The 22,812-nt window shown below is 31.6% G+C and overlaps 1 protein-coding gene across 2 annotated transcripts in view; it reads left to right on the plus strand.

The window, feature by feature from the left end:
* Nucleotides 1-22,812, plus strand: part of SLK (STE20 like kinase) — a 73,314-nt gene that overhangs the window by 46,419 nt on the left and 4,083 nt on the right. The window contains exons 10-18 of one of the 2 annotated variants that reach the window (XM_051981353.1): nucleotides 511-641; nucleotides 849-972; nucleotides 2,730-2,909; nucleotides 5,049-5,141; nucleotides 14,618-14,747; nucleotides 15,375-15,499; nucleotides 19,422-19,610; nucleotides 20,556-20,681; nucleotides 22,047-22,160. In XM_051981353.1, the coding sequence (XP_051837313.1) occupies nucleotides 511-641; nucleotides 849-972; nucleotides 2,730-2,909; nucleotides 5,049-5,141; nucleotides 14,618-14,747; nucleotides 15,375-15,499; nucleotides 19,422-19,610; nucleotides 20,556-20,681; nucleotides 22,047-22,160 (1,212 nt within the window). The remainder of the gene's footprint in view (nucleotides 1-510; nucleotides 642-848; nucleotides 973-2,729; nucleotides 2,910-5,048; nucleotides 5,142-14,617; nucleotides 14,748-15,374; nucleotides 15,500-19,421; nucleotides 19,611-20,555; nucleotides 20,682-22,046; nucleotides 22,161-22,812) is intronic. The other variant, XM_051981354.1, reaches the window with a different exon arrangement.

Here is a 22,812-nt window from a genome sequence, read left to right on the forward strand (position 1 = left end):
GAAAGGGGTCAGAGAACCTGCTTTCTCTCTATATTATATACATGCATACATATATACATACAGAATTTCCTTCTTAGTTTTTTCAAGTTTCTAATGAAAGGTGGAAAGTCAGGGATATGGGAACAAATGGCATTAGACTAGGACTAATATGTTGGGAACACAGGAATTCTCAACCTTAGGGTGTATATTAAATTATCTTAATTATTTTTTATGGTTGTGGTAGATTCTTTAGATATAACATTCAGGTAATGAAACTGATTCCACTAGCCAAATAAACAAATTAATGTCATGTTTTTATGCTCATACTGCATATAGTTAATCTTTGTAATCTGTTACTCTTGAAACAACTTAAGGATTTGAGGTTTATTATTTTAAACTAACAGTTTAGAAATATTGCAGGAAATGTTGCTCCCTGCCCACTTAGTAATACTACTCAATTCTTACGAAATAATGATTATTTTTATTAAATTGTGACTAAAATATTAAACAATAATGAATTCTGTCATTCAGGAAACAAGAAGACATAAGAAAACATTGAAGAAAACAAGAAAATTTGTTGTTGATGGTGTAGAAGTGAGTGTGACAACTTCAAAAATAGTTACAGATAGTGATTCAAAAACTGAGGAATTGAGGTTTCTTCGGTGAGTAGGGAATGTTGATGTTAATGCACACTTTTAACTGAAACAAATTTTGAATCTCTATTCTGTACAATTGAGATCAATTTGAGAAAGCTGTAAATAAATGATGTTTAACTTATTAGGTTCTTACCATAACCTTATATAAAAATTAGTTTTATCTTTTATTTTATGTCATTACCATTTCTCCAATTATCACTATGTTTTGACCAGACGTCAGGAGCTTCGAGAATTAAGATTTCTGCAGAAAGAGGAACAAAGAGCTCAACAGCAACTCAACAACAAATTGCATCAACAGCGGGAACAAATTTTCAGACGTTTTGAACAAGAAATGATGGTGAGCCTTTATACCAGCTTTTAGAAAAGATAAGTCAGTGATTCTAAAAAAAATAAAAAATAAAAATGCCCTATTGATAGAACAATTTTTTTCTTAATTCTCCTATAAGTTTCTGTGATTCCATATAACTTATGCTACATTTGTAGTGTATTCCTTCTCCCCCTTTTTCCATTTTCTTCTCAATCATTGTGAATAGTTTAAACATTCCATCTTACTTGTCTTGCTTTGTCTCTGGTAGCCTGATTTTGATTTCTATTCAGGATTGTTTGGCATGGGACTAAGTCACTGTCAAACTTTATAATATGCCTCTAAAGGATTTTTCAGGATTACAGTGCTTTTTACTGTTAATTTAGAGAAAACTCCACTGAGAAATAAAATATTTAATTTCCATTATGCTTATTTGTGTTTTCTCTGTGGTTGCAAAAATTAAGTGTTTTATGATAAAATTCAGTTTTTAAGTGCAGAATGACTGTATTAATTTGGCAGTGGAAAAGGGCATTTTTATTTGCACCATTATAGATTTTTAAATGTTCTAATCATAGTTTTTAAGATCTAGTTCTTTGCTATAACTATGTAATAGCAATTCTGTTTTTCTAATTATTATTATGTTTAGATTAGACTTTAAACCCTTGTATAGATTTTTGTTGTGTCACAATGTCAGGGTAAAGTGCAGATATTTTCTTTTTGCTCTCTCACCTAATATTTCTATAACCTTTTTTGAAATATGTTGAGGTCAAAAAGGGTTTTTAGAGAAAGAAGGAAGCATCAAAGATTTTACATTTGTAAAACCCAGAGCAGAGAGAAAGAGGGAGAGAAAAGAGGGAGAGAGAGGGAAGTGGGAGGGAGACAGAGAGAGAGGGAGAGAAAGGGAGAAAGGGGGGGGAGGGAGAGAGAGAAGGAAGAAAGGGGGGGGAGGGAGGGGAAGAGAGAGAGAGAGAGAGAGAGAGAGAGAGAGAGAGAGAGAGAGAGAGAGAGAGAGAGGTGTGTTTTTATTCCCTGGGGTTTTTAAAAAATATTTGTTGAAAACTCCTGACAAAAAATTAGTGCTATGCTATTTATATCACTTAGTAGTTTATTTTCATAATTTTACAAATGAACTTTTCTCTTTTCCAAATTCACTCCTTTCTAATCTTCATTTCCCTGAGAAGAAATTTTGCTATAATACCTCTTCTAATTACTTCTTTAATAACTTAATTACTAGTACATTGTTTGGAGAAACCCAAAATTACTTAAGTGATTTGCAGGAATATTTATTTTAAGAGTTGTAACTCCATAATTTTCAATTCAAAGAACAAAATGCAAGATATTTCAGGGCACTTGATTTGGAATAGAGGCCTATGTTTATTTTGAGAATTTGAGTTCAGAAGTAAATTGAAAAGATATAGTGATTATATTATTTTAGAATTGACTTACGAGTTAAATATCCTTTGTCTAGCAGAATTTCTATTAACTTTGAGAATTTTCTTTAATGCTTACCATTGGCTTTTTTTGTGTGTGTTATTTTAGTTTATATTAATCATGATCTCCTTAGAGACGAATTTCATAATAAATTACAAAGTTAAGCAAAGCATGCATTTTAGAACTTGGACTTGGAAAAATGAACTGTTTAACGTGATAAAGGATTAGCCAAGGTTACTGCTTCAGCCTTTGATTACCATGTACTCTAAGTGATATGTTCAAATGAGCAAAGATGTAATTTTTAAAAAAGAAGTGGTTTAAAAGTGTTATAATTATCCTTGGGATTGATTGTTTTGCAGAGTAAAAAGCGACAGTATGACCAAGAGATTGAAAATCTAGAAAAACAACAGAAACAAACAATAGAACGCCTAGAACAAGAACATACAAATCGCTTACGAGATGAGGCCAAACGAATCAAAGGAGAACAAGAGAAGGAACTGTCCAAATTTCAGAATATGTTGAAAAACCGAAAAAAAGAGGTAAAAGTACAAGCTTTTCACATAATGAATCATGCATAGATTAGTGCAATATTTGAAAACTTTTATAGAAATTAAATGTTTTTAAAGTGAAAATGTGAAATATAAGACTATGATGACAGTTTTCACAGATTTAGTAATGAATATGAATATTCCATATTTTTTCCCCTTGATTAAACTTGATTCTTTTTTCTTGAAAGGAAACCTAGAGATGCTAATATTCTCAGATACTCTCAAATGATTTCATTTTTCATTGAGGTGTTCATTTTGTACTTTAATGTCAGAGTATTCACCTTTACGTAATATGTGAAGTCTGGTATATTGATAATGATTAATTCCATAGATTTGGATGAAAAAGCTGTAATTGACTTAAATTGAAGATTTGTACTAAAACATACAATTGATTTATTCTTTTCCATAAAAAAATGAAGAACATTTTAATCCACTAAATCTTCTTCCTTTTTTTGGCAGGATAGATAGGTGGTAATGGTGGTGGTGGTAGTGAAGCAATTGGGATTGTTTGTTTGTTTTGTTGTTGTTTTTGCAAGACAATTGGGGTTAAGTGACTTGTTTAAGGTAATACAGCTAGTACGAATTAAATGTCTGAGGTCAGATTTGAATGTGGGTCTTCCTAACTTCAAGGCCAGTGCTCTATCCACTGTGCCATCTAGCTATCCCGAAACCACAGAATCTTAAAGATTTGATTTATAACTGAACAAATCCAGAAAGCTTAGAACTGAAGCATTTTTCATTTACTGTTATAGGAGATAATATTTTGTTGATTTTGTGTTTGGGACAGTTGCCCATATTGTTATATATTAAAGAAATTGTTGATGTTCTAAATGATATGTATGTATATGTATAGCCACATACATTTTTTGTAGTACATGATAACCGTTTTTTCCAAAATTCATCTATTTAAGCTATTTTAATTAAGATACTTTAAAATTTATAATTTTTTTTCCATTCATGCTTGATTATTTTATTTAAGCCTGTATACCAAAAATATCAATATATTATTTTTAATGTTGTGGGATTGATGAGTTAATGAAAATATTTTGGTAAACATTCTTCATTTTTAAACTATTATATAATATGTATTTTTTTCTTTTTCTTTTTGCTAAACTTCTTGCATTTGGGGAGTTTCTTCTTTTTATTGGTGATTGGGTCTTGGGGAAAATGGTGGGAAATTTAAAATATATATCTTTGTTAAATCAAAAGCAATTTCTTTAACAGAACATCAGTAGCATGTGGTGATTTGGAGTCTGTTTTCTGTGGGTGCTTTTATATGTGATCATTTAGTTTTCAAAGTGATATTGAAGATTCATGGTCAGAAGGCGTGCACATCTCGGACTCTGAAATGATTACATGAAGGGGCTAAAAAGATACGGAATCAGTTAATGATTATTAACCTTCTGGTATACTGAATCACATTTCCTAACAATCTGTCAGTTTCTTAAGTGGTGCTAACATTTAATAGTTTTTCATTTACCTATTTTGTTATGTTTGGCTTGTGTATAACATCAAAATAATTTTTCTAAAATGGAATACTAGTTACTTTTGCACAAAATCATCTGCTGTGCTGATTTTTAAAGCACTTGATATAAAAATGATTTATTGATGATATCAAATCTTAAGATTTAAGATTTGATATCTTTTTTGGATATACTAAATGGGTTTATGTTAGAAATTATTCCTTTGTAATTCTCAAGCCAGACATGACATTTAGTATTTTTATAAATGGCAACTTATCTTTCTTAAGATTTTTCAAATTATTTTAATAACCTTTCTCCTTTTATGACTATTTCAAGAGAATCAGTTTTAAGTTATCACTTTTAGCATGTCTTCATTGCTCAAGGTGATAATTTTATCAGCTGATTGTCTTTGAAACATGTTTAAGAAAGAACAATGTATATAAGAATAGCTGAGCACCTAGTTAACTTTTATTTGATATGAAGTTCCTTTTTGCACTCAGATGAAGCATGTTCTATCTTTCCTTTTTCGCCAGACTAACATCTTTGCTAATGCATGCTGAAAGGGAGCTTTGTAACTACTTTGATAATTTTAGCTTATGTGCTCACATAATTGCTTGCTGTGGAGAAAGTATTATTTCCCCACCTCCTGCATGCTTATACACTGTAGGTTATAAATGAAGTGGAGAAAGCACCCAAAGAGCTGAGAAAAGAGCTCATGAAACGCAGGAAAGAGGAGCTTGCACAAACCCAGCATGCTCAGGTAACAGCAGCAGCTTAATGCTACTAAAAACAGAAAGCAGTGTTATTCTCACAGCTAATAAACTTGTTTGTGAAGGGATATATTTTAACTGCAACTAATATTCTTTATTGATTTGTCCCGAGGACATTTTGTTGTATAAAAGTTTATGCTAATGTTTAGAATTAAGTTAATGTGAAATTATGTTGAATGTTTGGAATATCATTAAGAAAAGTAAATTCTAGAAAACAGCTGCCAAATAACTATACATATGTGATCTGCACAATAAATATCACAGAAGCTTGATTTTATACAGTAATTCCTGTTTTTCAAAGAATATTTATATATCTGTGCAATAGAGATAAGTCAAACTTAAGTCTTTGAAATTATGTCTAGAAAACTGTCATTGTTTCTATAGAGTTTTTTCAAAATCCAAGCAGTATTAGAAAATATATTAAGTATCTATATTCAGTTTAACCAAGTAAGTAGCTCTACTATTCCTCTGTTATGTTGAATATGAAATGTAAGCTATCTAGTAGTCTGGAAGAGAAACACTATTTTCTCTGCCATAGATGATGAAATCCAGGCCTCTTGCTCTAGATTTTATATAGTAATAAGGATAGATGATTTAGATAGGTCATTTCTTTAATTTTGATTGCCTTCTGTTTAAAAGTAAGAGTACAGAAATTAGTCACAGAATCACAATCCTGGAGCTAGAAGAGACGTTATCAGTCATCATTACTTGCCTAATGGATGAATTCTCCTTCTGTGCTCCTCTGATACATGATTAAGAATAGTCATTTTTCAGTTATCAGAAATATTGAATGAAAGGAGAAGTATAGAGAATAGAAAACAGTGGATAATCTAATTACCATTTAGATTTGCCTTTGGAATATAATCTGAATCATACAACCAGCCACAAAGAGATATTTCTTTCTATCTCAGCATTAAATAGTGGTCATAAAAGTATGAAAATCATTGAGTTGGAAAGGACTTGAGAGATTAAGACATTCAATACCTTCGTTTTACAGGTGAAGAAACTGAGATCTAGTGAGGTCACATTTTTTCTCAAGGCCATATGAAACCATTTGTATTGCTGATATATTTTCAGGCCATTTTCTTCTTTAATGTTCTCACCTAGGAGGTGCGTTGTATTCTGATTCACAGGGTGTTGCTCAGGTTATGATTCAGTCTTTTCAATTGTCATCTTGTACACTCTTCAACGCCAAAATGCAGGATGTAAGTCCCAAAAGCCTAAAGAATGGCTACCTCTGGTTTTTTCCCCTTTTTTCTTTGACTCACATGTGCTTGTCACTAATTTCACTATAGGTTTCCTTAATGAAAACTAAGAAAAATTATGTTTAATAATACTTTATATTAGTAATTGATTTTTCAGAATGCTTTTATGTACATTTGATCTTTCATAATCATTTTATTTTGGGAAAATATTATTCCCATTTTAGAGTTGAGTAAACTGAGGCATAGTCAGTCAATAAATATTAAGCATTTCCCTTGTGCCATGCACTGTTCTAAATGTCACGATATAAAGACAACTTAAAATCATATCAATCATCAGTTGCTGAAGTGGAACTTGCGCATAGGTTCCCCAGTTTCTAATTCATTGTGCTTGACACTACCCCATTCTGCCTCAGGTTTAACTTAATCATTAATGATTTTTGTCTCATGAGTAAGAAAAAATGTTACTGTTAAAGTTATAAATTATGCACATGTGAGCAGTTGGGTGCTGTGGCTATTTTTTCCTTGTGTGAAGTGACATTTTGTATTCTGTATTTTAAAGTATGGGTGTGGTCAGAAAAGCCAGTGTAAAATCCAAAAATGTTAAAATAGCACGTTTATGCCATTTTCCTCTTTTTCCTGTTTATCCAGTCATACAGTAATCCAAATTATAACATCCATATGATATATAAATTAGCAATGCAATTTCATCTAAGCTTGTTTCTTTCTCATAGCCTCCAGAAAAAAGTTACCAACTAATTTCATCCCGCAGTATTTGTTTTTGATATTTGATTTTTATAGCAGTAGTGAAAAGAATGCAATTTGGTTTTTCAGAAAACAAGGCTTATCTTTTAATTATTTTTTAGTTATAGGACTCTTAGAGTTTTTTTTTTATAACAGAATAATGAAAATATGAATGTTTTTTCCTCTCATTACTTTTCTGATCATGTCCATATATTTTAGTTTGTGCTTCAGTAAAGCCACAAAATGTCTGTAAGAAATAGGTAAAATATCTATTATACAGAGCTAATATTTATTTTTTGCTAATATTTATTAACAAGTTGTGTTTTTAATCTCTAAGGCTTTTCTTTCAGTGTAAACAAATAATTTTGTAAGGTTGGGACAAGTCGTTTCTGAGAATACTTTGTTTTTAAATTAAGGTTTATTTTGCTTTTTTACTACTTTGCTTTTCTTCAGTCGTATTATATTTTAAATCACTAACTCTTAAGATGTTATCTTTCTTTTGATTGTTTTTTTCTTAATTAAATCCATCTACCTTTAAAAAATGACTGTGGAATAACTTAGATTCTGTGGTTATTCTTGCCTTGACTGTCCTTTTGTTATTTAAGAAAGTTACTTTTCTTTTACTGTCAGGGAGTTAGTAAATGACATAATTCTACTTGAAAATACTGATTCCTTCCCTCCTCTCTTCCCCCATCTTTTTTTGTTTTAAAGTTATTTTCTTTACATTTGAGAACCAACTCTGCGAACTTCTTTAAATGAATCCCTCTACCTTACTATAGTTTTGTCTTCCTTGTTTCTCTGAAGAACTTCTATATTGGATGAATTATACCTTCAGGGCTTTACCTAGATAAACAAGTTCATAAGTAGACAAAATTTACTACATTTCATTTTATTGTACTGTTATATACTTCATAGTTGAATTGCATCCCTAATGTGGGATTCAAATGTACATTATGAACATTGATTTATTTCTGACAAATTTATTAGTAAGGGATTAAATCCTCATTTTTATTGATAAAACTTGAATAACAGATAAGTCAGGTGAGTGATTATAGATAATTCAGTCTCTTCTATGAGGAATTTAGCTTAGGATTCTTAACTTATAGTAAACTTTGAAATTGTTTTTGTTAAGTTACATGTATAAAATCTTTTAAAACATACCCTGATTTTGTTGTCAAAGAGAGAAAAGCTATAATATTTACTGTAGCATTAGTATAATTATTTGACTTTATAAATGAATGTTTCAAAGAAATTTTTAAAAAATAACTTTTTATTTTTCAAAATACATGCAAAGATAATTTTCAACATCCATTCTCGTAAAACCCTGTATTCCAAATTTTTCTCTCCCCAAAACATTGAGCAGTCTAATGTAGGTTAAACGTGTGCAGTTTAAAAAAAATTTCCACATTTATTATTCTGCACAGGAAAAATCAAAAGGGGGAAGGAGGTGAATAAAAAAAACAACCATGCAAAGAACAACAAATGTGAAAATACTATGTTGTGATTCACATTCAGTCCCCATAGTCCTCTTTCTGGATGCTGATGGCTTTCTCCATTACAAGACCATTGGAATTGGCCTGAGTGACCTCATTGTTGAAAAGAGCCATGTCCATCAGAATTGATCAATGCATAATCCTGTTGTTACTGTGTACAATGTTCTTCTCATTCTGTTCATTTCTCTTAGTATCAGTTCATGTAAGTCTTTCCAGGCTTTTTTGAAATCAACCTGCTCATCATTTATTATAGAACAATAATATTGCATAACATTCACATACCATGACTTTCTGTAGTTATTCTCCAACTGATGGGCTCTACTCAATTTCTAGTTTCTTGTCACTACAAAGAGGGCTGCCACAAACATTTTGGTACATGTAGATCCTTTTCCCTTTTTTATGATCTCCTTGGGATATAAGCTCAGTAGAGATACTGCTGCATCAAAGGGTTTGCTCTCCAGAATGGTTGGATCTTTTGACAATTCCACCAGTATCCCAGTTTTCTGACATCTCTTCCAACATTTATCATTATCTTTTCCTGTCATTTTCACATATTATGATCCATGTGTTTCCCATCATATTCTCGGACAGTATAATTTTTAGCTTAAATTTGGAACTTTACTTTTTATCTCTGTTGATTTTGGCTCTTGATTCTAGTATTTATGCCATTCATTATACTGGTTAGTACTTTTCCTAGTTTTATGTCATTGGTAATTGTGATATATTTATTTGCTTTCTATATGTTTATTCAAAACATTAAATTTTGAAAAAAGGTCCCAAAATAATCCATTTGACATGGCACTAGAGAACTCTCTCCAAGCTGACATTTTATTAATAAATAATGTCTACATGGAAACCTAACGTGAATAGATGAATAGAGAGACAACTTATTTTCTTGACTATGTAACTGAACACATGGGTTTTCCCATAATTTAAAAAATCTAAAATGTTTTATCTAGTCAGCAAACATTTATTAAGCACCTACTATGTGCCAAGCACTGAGCTAAGAACTGTTTTTCATTTTCAAAAAGTATTAGGAAGGTGATGCTATGACTTTCAAGTGAATTAGATTTAAGTGAAGAAGAGCTATACAAAGTCACCAGCCTCTCTCTCCACTGGAGCTGTCTGAACTCAGTGGCAAGGTATAAGTTATACCGATCTAAATCTATGATGAGATGACTCTGCAGTTGGAGACCTTTAAGCTAAGGTCTTTCTCAGTTTCACTGAGGCAAATATAATACAAATATGAAAAAAGGAAAATAGCCCTTGCCCTTGAGGAGCTTACAGCCTAAAGGGGGAAGGAAAGACATAAAAGGAAGATGAAAAATGGGGATAAAATAGAGGGAAGGTACCCAATGTAAGGGCATAGTGAAGTCAGAGAACTCCCAAATAGTGCACCTAAGTGAGAAATGAGATATATGAGCTGAGATTTCTCTTTAAATTTTGAGTTTTAGGTTGTAGAGTTCATGGCCCTATTCTCCAGTCAGAAAGGCCAAAAGATAGTGATGAGGTTAAGTACCAAAACTGATGGAATCTTGAAGAATTACTTTAGTTAATTTGTATATTTCACAAAATTATTCTGTTTTCTGGTGGTAAAAGACTGATGTTAGTCACATAAAAATTATAAGTTATGGAATTGATCTAGAAGCCTTTTCTTTTTTACTGATAAGATTATAAATATGGTATTTTATGTTTATGCCAAATTATACAATTTAGGTCACCTAGATAAAAATTTATTTGCTACTTTTAGCTATTTAAAGAATTATAGATAATCTTAACACATTTTTAAAAAGTTTAAAAAAATTTGAAAAAATAGATATTTTAAAATTATTTATCTTAAAGCACAGGGACTTCTTTATTCTTTTTTTTTTTTTTTCCAATTTCAAATTCTTTACCTTCTCCTATCCCTTCTCCTCAGTCACTGAGTAAGTAAGAAAAACAAAACTCATTATAAATAATGAATAGTCATGAAAAACAATTTCTACATTAGCCATATTCCTCATTACCCTCCTCCAAAAAAAAAAAAGTAGGGAAGAAAAATAAAAATAATGCTTACTTTTACACTCTGAGTCTATCAATTTTTTGTTCGGAAGTGTTTAGCATATTTCATGATGAGTCCTTTGGAATTGTCTTAGGTCATTGTGTTGATTAGAGTTAGTTTTTTCAGTAGATTATTTTTTCATCGTTGCTGTAACTATGTAGATTGTTTTCTTAGTATGCTCACTTCACTTTGCATCAGTTCATACAAGTCTTCCCAGGTTTACTTGAAATCATACCTTCATCATTTATTGTGTCAGAATATTATTCCATCATTTCCACCTGTCATAACTTCCTCATTCTTCAATTGGGGGGCACCCATTAAGTTTTCAGTTCTTTTCCAATACAAAAAGTTACCATAAATATTTTAAACATATGGATCTTGTTTCTCTCTCTCTCTTTTTATTTCTTTGAACTTTAGACCTAATTGTGGGACTGCTACACTGAATATCTATAATTTGATAGTTTTTTGGTAATAGTTCCAAATTATTTTCCAAAATGATTAGACTAGTTCATAGCTCCATTGATGATGTATTATACCTGTTTTCCCACATTTTCTCCAGCATGTGTTATTTTCTATTTTTGTCACCTTAGCTGATCTGAAGGTTGTGAGTTATTATCTCAGACTGTTGATATTTTTCTTCCTCTAAAAACTGCCTATTCAAATCCTTTTGATAGTTTTATAATTTGGGAAATGATTCTTTTTTTTTTTTTTAATAATAATAACTTTTTATTTTTCAAAATACATGCTAAGATAGTTTTCAGCATTCACCTTTGCAAAACCTTGTATTCCAGATTTTTTTTTTTTCCCTTCTCCTCCTCCCCTTCCCTTCCTGGACAGCAAGTAATCCAGTATTTGTTAAATTATACATGTCCAATTCTTCTAAACATTTTTCATATTTACCATTGTTGCACAAGAAAAAGGTCAAAAGGGAAAAAACCCAAATAACAACAACAAAAAAGTGAAAATACTATGTTGTTACTCATATCTTTTCCCTGGATGTCTTCTCCCTGGATGTGGATAGCTCTTTCCATCACAAATATATTGAAGTTGCCATGAATTACCTCATGAAAGAACCAAGTCCATCACAGTTGATCTTTATGTGATTTTGTTGTTGCTGTGTATATTGTTCTCTTGGTTCTACTCACTTCCCTCAGCATCAGTTCATGCAAGTCTTTCCAGGCTTTTCTGAAATCAGACTGCTCATCATTTCTTATATAATAATAATAATATTCCATTACATTTATATACTATAACTTATTCAGCCATTCCCCAACTGATGGGTATCCACTCAGTTTCAGTTCCTTATGGCTCTTATTCTTTTTTTTTTTTAAACTTTTTATTGACAGAACCCATGCCAGGGTAATTTTTTACAGCATTATCCCTTGCACTCACTTCTGTTCCGATTTTTCCCTTCCCTTCCTCTATCCCTTCCTCCAGATGGCAATATTAAATAGGTTACAGTATATCCTAGATAACAATATATGTGTGCAGAACCAAACAGTTCTCTTGTTGCACAGGGAGAATTGGATTCAGAAGGTATAAATAAACTGGAAAGAAAAACAAAAATGCAAGCAGTTTATATTCATTTCCCTGTGTTCTTTCTTTGAGTGTAGCTGCTTCTGTCCATTCTTGATCAATTGAAACTGAATTAGCTCTCTTTATCAAAGAGATCCACTTCCATCAGAATACATCCTCAAACAGTATTGTTGAGGTATATAATGATCTCCTGGTTCTGCTCATTTCACTTAGCATCAGTTCATGTAAGTCTCACCAGTCCTCTCTGTATTCATCCTGCTGGTCGTTCCTTACAGAACAGTAATATTCCATAACGTTCATATACCACAATTACCCACCCATTCTCCAATTGATGGGCATCCATTCATTTTCCAGCTTCTAGCCACTACAAACCAGGCTGCCACAAACATTTTGGCACATACAGGTCCCTTTCCCTTCTTTAGTATCTCTTTGGGGTATAATCCCCGTAGAAATACTGCTGGATCAAAGGGTATGTACAGTTTGATAACTTTTTGAGCATAGTTCCAAATTGCTCTCCAGAATGGCTGGATGTGTTCACAATTCCACCAACAGTGTATCAGTGTCCCTGTTTTCCCACATCCCCTCCAACATTCCACATTGTCTTTCCCTGTCATTCTAGCCAATCTGACAGGTGTGTAGTGGTATCTCAGAGTTGTCTTGATTTGCATTTCTCTGATTAATAATCATTTGGAGAATATTTTCATATGTCTATAAATAGTTTTAATTTCTTCGTCTGAGAATTGTCTGTTCATACCCTTTGACCATTTATCAATTGGAGAATGGCTTGATTTCTTATAAATTAGAGTCAGTACTCTATATATTTTGGAAATGAGATATGGCTCTTATTCTTAAAAAATTAACTCAGATCTCATAAATTAGAAATGAAACCTTTATCAGAAAACTTACAGCAAAGATTCTCTTCCTATCCCACCCAGTTTGCTGCTTTTCTTTTAATCTTAATTTCATTGCTTATATTGTGGAAATTTTAAAAATTTTATGCAGTCAAAATGATCTATTTTACCTACTTGTACTTGTTTCTTGTCTGTCTGTGTACTGTGTACTCTTCTCCTGTCTGTAGATCTGACAAGTAATTTTTTTTCCTGCTCCATTAATTTGCTTACAATATCATCTTTTATGTTTAAATCATACACTATTTTTAGCTTATTTTGGTATACCACATGAAATGTTGGTCTATGTCTGGTTTTTACCAGTTTGCTTTTCAGTGTTCCCCAACAGTTTTTGAGCTCTTGCCCTAAAATTTGGGTTTATCAATCATAAGGTATTTTTACAAAGTATGCTTAACAGAATAGCATTAAACCAATTATAGGGAATTAATTTCTGCCACAGAATCCCCATAGTAAGGTAGATTTCCCCAGTGAGTTTTGTTAACCAAGACAACCGCATCCCCTAATCCCCACACCTTCAACTATGGGTGGTTTGAAATTTGGCTGAAATTCTGTGAATCTAGAGTCTAGATCCAAAATCCATGTCAGATTTGGATTACCCTTGATCCAAATTTGATTTAGGGGTTCATATCTTTTCATGTGAACAGGAAGATTTTGTGTGTGTGTGTGTGTGTGTGTGTGGGGTGTGTGTGTGGAAGGATTCAGTCTTAAATCTTGGGGTCTAGATCAGAAGTGATCTGGTCTCTTAAGGAAGAGATGAAGTCAATTGATCATTGAATGTTTAATGTAACTATGGGGATTTGCCCTCCTTTTTTGAACACCTTCTTGCATAATCATTTAATAATCAATCTAACAGATACCCAAATCTACATGATATTATACTTTAGCATAACTTTCTTGAGACTAAATCATTTGAAATCCACCTAAAAGCCAAAGCCTATGGTGATGTTGTAAAGTTACAATGTTTTTCATTTGTTGATTGAGGGCAAGTAACCCTTAATCTTTTTCTTTCTTCATAATTCTTCAGGAATGATGTGGGTGGGCCTCAAATCATCATTCTTGGCACATGTCTAAAAGGTATCTTTATCCAAGACTAATATAATTATTTTCTTGCTAACCATTGCTTTTTCCAGGGAAAAATGTTTAAAATTTGGCTTTAAAAAATTAGATGTATAAACCATCTTTCTAAGAGACATTGCCTATTTTTTCTTATTTTCTGTAGTGTACTTTGTATCACTTCTAGAAGCAAAATTTTAGTGTAATAGTAGTCTGTGTAATTGTTATTGTGATTATTGTAATTATTGTGTGTAAATTTCTGGTGTGTGCATCGTCCTTAGTTTTGAGTTTAGAATGATATATATAATAACCATTTTACTTTTCTTTCTGATTATCCAAAAATTGGATAATTACACATTTAAAAAATCTTGAGTATTTTGGTGATGTGTATGATAATGATCTGGGCCTCTTGTTTAAACATTAATATATACAGATGTACTAATATACTCACAAAGTAGTTGTTAATAGATTTTTGCCTGTATCTGTTAGGAACAAGAATTTGTTCAGAAACAACAACAGGAATTAGATGGATCACTGAAAAAGATCATTCAACAGCAGAAGGCAGAATTAGCTAATATTGAGCGAGAATGTCTAAATAATAAACAGCAGCTCATGAGAGGTATGTAGAAATACGCAGCTTATATATGTGAAAGTAATAGCAATAACAATATTAAAAATAATTTATGGGGTAAATATATCAATATTGTTCTTTTTAGGGCAAAGAAAGGATAAAAAGAAAAAAGAAGAAAGGAAGACCCTCCCCACTTTTATTTTTAGAAATATTGTTAGATTTGGAATTTTTTATGCAAATTGAAAACCAAAATGAGAAATTAGCTTCTTTAAAGTTAGCTAGGTACAACCAGAAACTTTCATTAGTGGTGTTAGGTTCCTTCAATATCTTATACCTTTGGATATATTTCATGATTACATAATGGGATGGAAATAGAAATACTTATTTCCTCTGAACATTTAACTGTTATACTTCTTTCTCATTAATTTACCTAGGTGGAATTTTGGAGGGCATTAGCTAACTGTTCATAGAAAATTAGAACAGGATGGAAAGAAGTAATAAATTGCTACTATCTATACAATTTTGGTAATTTTTCATTTGTATTTTAAAATTGATAAGTGCACATAAACTATTAGAAATAGAATACATATTTTAGATTAATATTAAAATGAAGAAAACTAGAATGTATTAGGGGAAAAAATCAAAAGCACATTTCTGAAAATTATTTTTTTCTAGCACGTGAAGCTGCTATTTGGGAACTTGAGGAACGACATTTACAAGAAAAACATCAACTGCTTAAACAACAACTCAAAGATCAGTATTTCATGCAAAGGCATCAACTACTTAAGCGCCATGAAAAGGTTAGTGAAAAGACTGATATTCTTTGTTTCTTTTTGCATTATGGTATTTTTAGGGCTTTTGAATGTTTAAAAGGAGGGAAGAGAACAAACATCATTAAGTACCTTTTATGTGCCAGGCACAGTGCTAAGTGCTTCACAGATATTATCTTATTTGATCTTTAACAATAAATCTGAGAGGTTAGGTAGATACTGTTATTATAACCCATTTTACAATTGAAGGAGTAAAGAAGGGAATTATTGTGAGGAGATTGTCCACTTTTTTTCTTTTACTTTTTTACATTTATGTTGATATTTTTTGATTTTGCATCATCTTAATTTCCAATTATGGCCTTTTCTACTTGTCTATTGAATCAACCTTTGTAAAAAAAGAGTGAGGAAAAGCAAATCAGCAAACCTAAATAAAAGATCAACTGAATCTGACCACTGTTCTATGCTCTTGATCTCCCATTTCTTCAAAGAAGGGAGGAAAATGCATTTTAAGAAATTTCTTTTTTGGAACTAAGCTTTTTCATTATAATTATACAACATCTAGGTTAGTTTTTTCTTTCCATTTTGATTGTTATTGTCATTTTTCATTCTTCTTCACATTATAACATGATATAATTTCTTCATGTTAGTCATGTGTATCAGTTTAGGTTTTCTAACAGCCACATTTTAGGTTATCTTTTTGTTCTTATTGTCTATTATCCTAACACATTTCTTTGTAGAATTGTAGAGTAGTTAACTATATTGTGATCAGGGTTGTAAAACTATATATCTTAAAATCATAAAAATGGCAGTTAACTGAAATATGTGGTTGGCTTTTTTAAATAAAATCTTCATTTTGCTTCATTATAGTGACTTATTAGACTCTGTTCAGAGTATGAAAATGAGGACTTGTGCTTACGTCCTACTAGAAAGAGAATTTGAAGAATTAGTTTATTTTTATTATTATTACTAATTTTAAACAGGAAAAAGGCTAAATAAATATCCATTTATAATTACTTTCACTTAAAGCATTATAACTATGTTGTAGTAACTCAGGTTGTTTTGTGCCTAATTTTTGATGGTCACTGTATGGCAGAAGTAGGGAAGTAAAGATTTTACTTTTAAAGACCATTTTTTGATGGGACAGAAAATTACATTTTTAAGTGGCTGAGTTGAAAGAAAAGCAAAAACAGGTTGGAAGAAAAATTTGTTTTGTTTTCATTTCACTCCAAAAGATCAAGATTTTATGGAAGAAAAATCTTATTTTTCATGTTTCTTAAGTATCTATTACCTGGAAGATTTTTAGTTAGGCAGATTTTCTGTTATTAGATTAAAATGTAGCTTTTATATTTGTGTTTAAGTAGGGATTTTATGTGCATAAATTCTAAGGCAGATTGAAATTGAGTCAAATTTACTTTTTAAAAACAATTAATGAAACCAGCTTTTAGAAAAATTGTTAAACCATTATTTTTACAGCACTGGTGGGTTAAGAAATAAATAAGGTTTTTTCCCCTTAAGAAGTACAATTTAGAAACCTAATTTAAATTAGACAGATACATATTACATGATGATATGCAGTTTTAGCCCTTTAGAATATAGAAGACATAGAAACAATACCATTCATGGACAGTTCCCTATTTCCCTAATCAGATATTATCTCAAATATCTTAAATCTCTTCTGTCATCTTTTTTTCCTTTGCTCTTTTCTTCAACTAAGAAGTAGCTCTTTTCTTTAACTAAGAAGTAGCTCTTTTCTTTGCCAAGATCAATTCCTCTTTTGGATTTGACTTTACTCCACATTCATCCCCTTCAGTCTTTCTATTAGCTTCTTGTCTGCTACTTGGCTACTTACAAATATATCCAATGCTTCCCCATCCTTAAAAAGCCTTCATTTGAAGCCATCAAATTGTCTTCTTTGATCTCTTCTTCCTTTTACGGCCAAACTCTTTTTTTATCCTTATTGTCTCTTCTCACTCATTTCTTACCCTTTGCAATCTGGTTTTCTAATTGAAAGTATTTTTTTGAAGGTTACCCATGATCTCTTAGTTACTAATTCTTTTCTCCTTGCTCATCCTTGGCTTTTTCCAGCAATGTTTGAAGCATTGACTAGTTTTTTCTCCATGGGTTCTATGACACTGCTCTTTCATAGAACTTGCCATACTTTTCTGAAGCTTCCTTTTCAGTCTTTGCTGGATTATTACCCATAATAAATTTTGCTGTCTATGCAGAGGACTCCAGATTTGTACATCCAGCTCTAGTCTCTCTTCTGAGCTCCATTCCTGCATTACGTATTGAACATTTTAAATTGGTTATCTGAAAGGAAACTCAAATTGATGTCCAAGGCAGTAATTATATTTGTTGCCAAATATTGCCCTTGTCTTTTTACTTCTGAAGTTTGTGGCCTCTTCTCTCATTATCTCCATCTAGTCAGTTGTCAAGTCCTTATGATTTTACTTGCACAGCATCTCATATTTCCTTCTTTCTCATCTCTCACTTTGTTTTCATCCCTTAACAGGAGCCTTCTCATTAGTCTCTGGTTTCTTTGCTTTTTTATCCCTTTTTGGCATAACTGCTAGAGCAATAGTCAAGGCACAGCACAAATGCTGTCTTCTCTTTGAGACTTGCCCAGTTCTTCTGCCCCCTTAATTGCTAATGTCCCTTCTTCTGAAATTATTTCGAATTTACTTTGTAATTACTTAGCTTCTTTTCTCCTCCCCCTCCCCCCCCGCCTCTTCCCTGCTGAGGCAACTGGGGTTAAGTGACTTCCAGGGTCACGCAGCTAGGAAGTATTAAGTGTCTGAGGCCAGATTTGAACTCAAGTCCTCCTGACTTAAGGGCTGGTGCTCTATTCACTACCCCAACTAGCTGCCCCTCTACCTTTTTTCCTCTCCCTAGGTACTTGAAGGCAGAGATAGTTCTGTCTTCATTTTTATTCTCACTCCTTGCGCACTAGGCACTGTGAGATTATAAATTTTGTATAGAGTGCTGTAGAGTAAGTATCTCGGAGGGAAGATGGGAAGGATAAGCATTTATATAATGTCTCCTACATGCCAGGCATTGTGTTAAGTACTTTACAAATATTATCTCATTTAATTTTCACAATAACCCTGTGAAGTAGGTGCTCTTATTAATGCCATTTTATAAATGAGAAAACAGACAAACAGAGGTTAAAGTAACTTGACCAAGGTCATACAATTAATAAGTAAGTGTCTGAGATCATATATGAACTCAAGCCTTTCTGAGTTCTATCTGCTGTACTGTGTAGCTGCCTTGAGGGAAGGGAATCTCTTCTCCTGAGAGTGAAAGAGGCTTCATGGACAAATTGGTACTAATCCAGAATCTTGACAAGTGGTTAGGATTTTGATAATATAGTTTTCTGGTGAGGAGGACTTTCTACATGACTGAAGAGACAGGAAACTGAGGATGTAGAGACAACATGACTCACCAGGTATAAAGTATAGAGGAATAGTGAAAGATGAAGCAAAAAAGATCTGATCTAAGAACCATTGTGGAATATCTTGAATTCCAGGCAAACACATTTTGAATTTTATCCTAACAGAAAACTATTGAAGATTATGAATAGGAGAGTGACATATGTTTCTGTAGGAAAATTAATCTGTTGGTAAATTGCAATATGGATTGGAAATGGAGAGAAAGCTTAGATATCTTTTGTTTGGTATAATTCACTAAAACTATTAATGCTTATGAGAATGAGGAAAATTAAATGGGCACAAAGGCAGATCTGATTATGTAGTTTTAAGACCTATTCAGTGGAAATATAAGGAATATTTAATTTCATTTTTAATTTATTAGTAGGATTATAGGTATATTATTTTTAGTTATACATTATGTTTAAGGATGTAATTTCTAAAAGATGCTATGTGAATACTAAGTACCTAAAGTTACTATATTATGTTATTTTTATATCAGTAGATTTTATTTAAAACTCTTGTAGGAAACTGAACAAATGCAAAGATATAATCAACGGCTTATTGAAGAATTAAAAAACAGACAGACTCAAGAAAGAGCAAGACTACCTAAGATCCAGCGTAGTGAAGCCAAGACTCGGATGGCCATGTTTAAGAAGAGTTTGAGAATCAATTCAACAGGCACTCCAGACCAGGACCGTGACAAAATTAAACAGGCAAGGAGTTAAATTTTTTGCTTCAAATAGGCTTTTTAAAAAATTAAACTAGTTTTGAAAGGCAAATCATAGTATTATTGATACACATTTAACACCTTTAGCCTAATGAGATACACAAACAAAATAGGGATATATATAATGCTATAATCAATTTTTTGGGACTGGTTCTATTTTGAGGAGGGTGCCCTTATCTTCCTGCCCCATCCCAGCTCTTGAACTAGATTGAGCTTATCTGTAATCCCAGGAACTATATAAACCTTGGGAATAATGATAAAGCTGTACTAAATTGCTCAAATTTAAATAATGACTGGCTGTGATTCTACTGAAGAAATACTGACTTTCTCATCTGTATACCCACTTAGGTCCTATAATAGCAGACTGTGGGATATAGAAACAGAAGATTTTTCAAAACCTTGATATATAGAAAAAAGATGTGGGGAGTTATTTTCAGTCTGAATCCTACTTTGCAGCTGAGAAAGCAAAATTTTTATTATTGTTCTTTGAGCATGAAGCTGTGAGAAAGAAACCATTTAGCTATTTAGTGAAGACTCACATGTCTTCTCAATTGTTGTTTTGCATTTGAAACTTTACAAGCTGTTAAATTAAATTTAGTCTTGTATCTCCCCGATATTCTGATCACAGGGCTAACTAAAGAGGAAGCTCTCTTCTTTTCAGGCCTCATGTGGGAAGAAAGGGAGTTTTTAGATATGAGTTGCCTTTCTTTCCTGCTTTATTTAGATGAAGAAGCTCATTTCTAAAACTGACATATTGACAAAATAGATTATTGTAAGTTGAAAAATAAATTATTGTAATAATTTTGTCTAGTTTTAGTTTATTTTAACTTAAAATTTTCAGTTTAATCTATTAAAATCCTTAAATAGACATTCATTAAATTTAGATGCTTCTCATCTCCTGTTTTGCATCCCGGCTTGTTTTATCTTTTAGTTTGCTGCTCAAGAAGAAAAGAGACAAAAAAATGAAAGGATGGCTCAGCATCAAAAGCATGAAAATCAGATGCGGGACCTTCAGTTGCAGTGTGAAGCTAATGTCCGAGAACTACATCAACTACAGGTTAGCCATATGGTCCCCAAAATAAAGAGTTCATGATATTTAATCATTCGTTTATATAGACTCATTTGTAAAGCACTTCATTTCAGCATCACATTGCCCAACTGCAAAATAATAATTAAAGAATTCTTAAAATTTAAAAATAAGCCTTTTATTTGATTTCTTTTTCATTAACATTATATTTTTATATGTTGTATTGCAGAAAACGCAAAACATGTATTCATAATTGAACCAACCAGAAGCATTGTTATACTTTTAAATACAAATTTTTCTGAATGTTATTTTGATAGGAATTAATTAATTTTTATATTTTTGAAAAGGCTGATTAGAAATGTTTTTAGGGATATAGTGTGAAATTTTAAAGGGGCATTTTAGAAAAGATTCTCTTTAATTCCGACCTTAAGTATGCTGCTGTCCTACTATATCACTTGATATTTATAGTTCTTAGTATAGAGTAATAGAGTAACATATAGTAATATGTTATGCCTGTTATAGGCATCCAGTAAATATTTGTTGAGTTGAAATGGTTTGCAATGATTAGTAATTTTGGCATCTGGTCTCAGTGGTAAAGTATATACAAAATTGCCTTCTAAATTCTTAGGTTTATAAGTTTTCTAAAGAAAAAAGAGCAAAAAACTAGAATTTACTCAGTATCATCTTTTTATATATGTAGTAAATAACTGATCTGGTTTTTAAGCCAGAAAAACTTAATTTTGGTCAGGTTTCATTTTCTGAATCTGGATGAACATTTTAAAAGAAATTTTTACAAATCTATTTGTGTGTGATGTCAGATCTTAAATAAGAAATCAGATTTTGAAGATGCAAAATATTAAGAACAACTACTGTTGAATTGAGTGACTAGAGTATGACTGAATAAAATTCTGACATATTAATAATACAATATTATTGCATTATAAAAATGATAATTTTTTTCAAATTATTTTATGCCTTCATTTATGTGAAGTAATTGAAAGTGTGATTAGTTGATTACATTTGTATTTTTTCAAAAGAGGGAAAAAGGGAGGAAAGCCAAAAGTAAAAGAACTTCATATAGATCAGGAAAGAGATAATGAACAAAGCATTTTTCCCACTTGTTTGTTAATTTATTTGGTTCTACTTTTCCAAGTGATAAGGGTTAAATTTATTTGTTACTTTATATGTTTATCTGCTTATATTTTTAGTGATTACTAAGTTTATAAGTTTTTAAAGAAATTATCTTGTTCCTGGAAAAATGTACTGAGATGAATTAGTGTTACTTATACCTCTCTCTCTCTCTCTCTCTTTCTCTCTCTCTCTCTCTCTCCTGTGTGTGTGTCGTACACATACACATACACACACACATACACTTTTTTTTTCCTGTATTATCAGAATGAAAAATGTCATCTATTGGTTGAACATGAGACTCAGAAACTAAAGGAATTAGATGAGGAGCATGGTCAAGAACTGAAGGAATGGAGAGAAAAATTGAGACCCAGGAAAAAGGTAACTTTAAAAAAAGAGAGAGATTAAAAGGCACTATTTCAAATCTATACAACTTAGTACAAGAAAAGTTGAAGTCAGATTAGCAGCATTTTGATAATCATTACAGAAAATGAGAATCTCAAATGGCTCATAAAATTTTCTGTTTTCTTTATTCTTCCAAAAACTTAACACATTGCTGTTTTTAAAAAACAACTCAATTTAGCTAGCATTTTTGGTAGGTGTTTATCTTGTCTTCATTCAAATGTACTTTCATAAGAATTTAAAAATTTTTTAATAGAGTAGAATTTTGCATATATATATATATATATATATATATTCCCTTAGTCAAAAGATGACTCCAAAGACATTGAATCTTTCATTATTTATTTAGAACAGACTTGAATTAAATGTCTTTATAATTTTGCAATTGGAAAGTGATTTTCTGTTGTGATCAGATTTATTGCTTCTTTGGGACTATGATGTTACATAAAATTAGATGGATTGAATTTGGACTTGTGGGGGAAATTTTTTGATATGAAAAGATGTATTTCAGCTAGTTCCATCCTCTTCAGAGCCTAGTCAGGAGTAAGGAAGCTGGTCAAAGTTGGCTTGCCAATGTGAATTAATAGTTTCATATTATTCTGGACTCCTAAGTAAGAGCAAGAAAGCAATA

Source organism: Antechinus flavipes, chromosome 2 (genome assembly GCF_016432865.1).
Source record: "Antechinus flavipes isolate AdamAnt ecotype Samford, QLD, Australia chromosome 2, AdamAnt_v2, whole genome shotgun sequence".
NCBI classification, from domain to species: domain Eukaryota; kingdom Metazoa; phylum Chordata; class Mammalia; order Dasyuromorphia; family Dasyuridae; genus Antechinus; species Antechinus flavipes.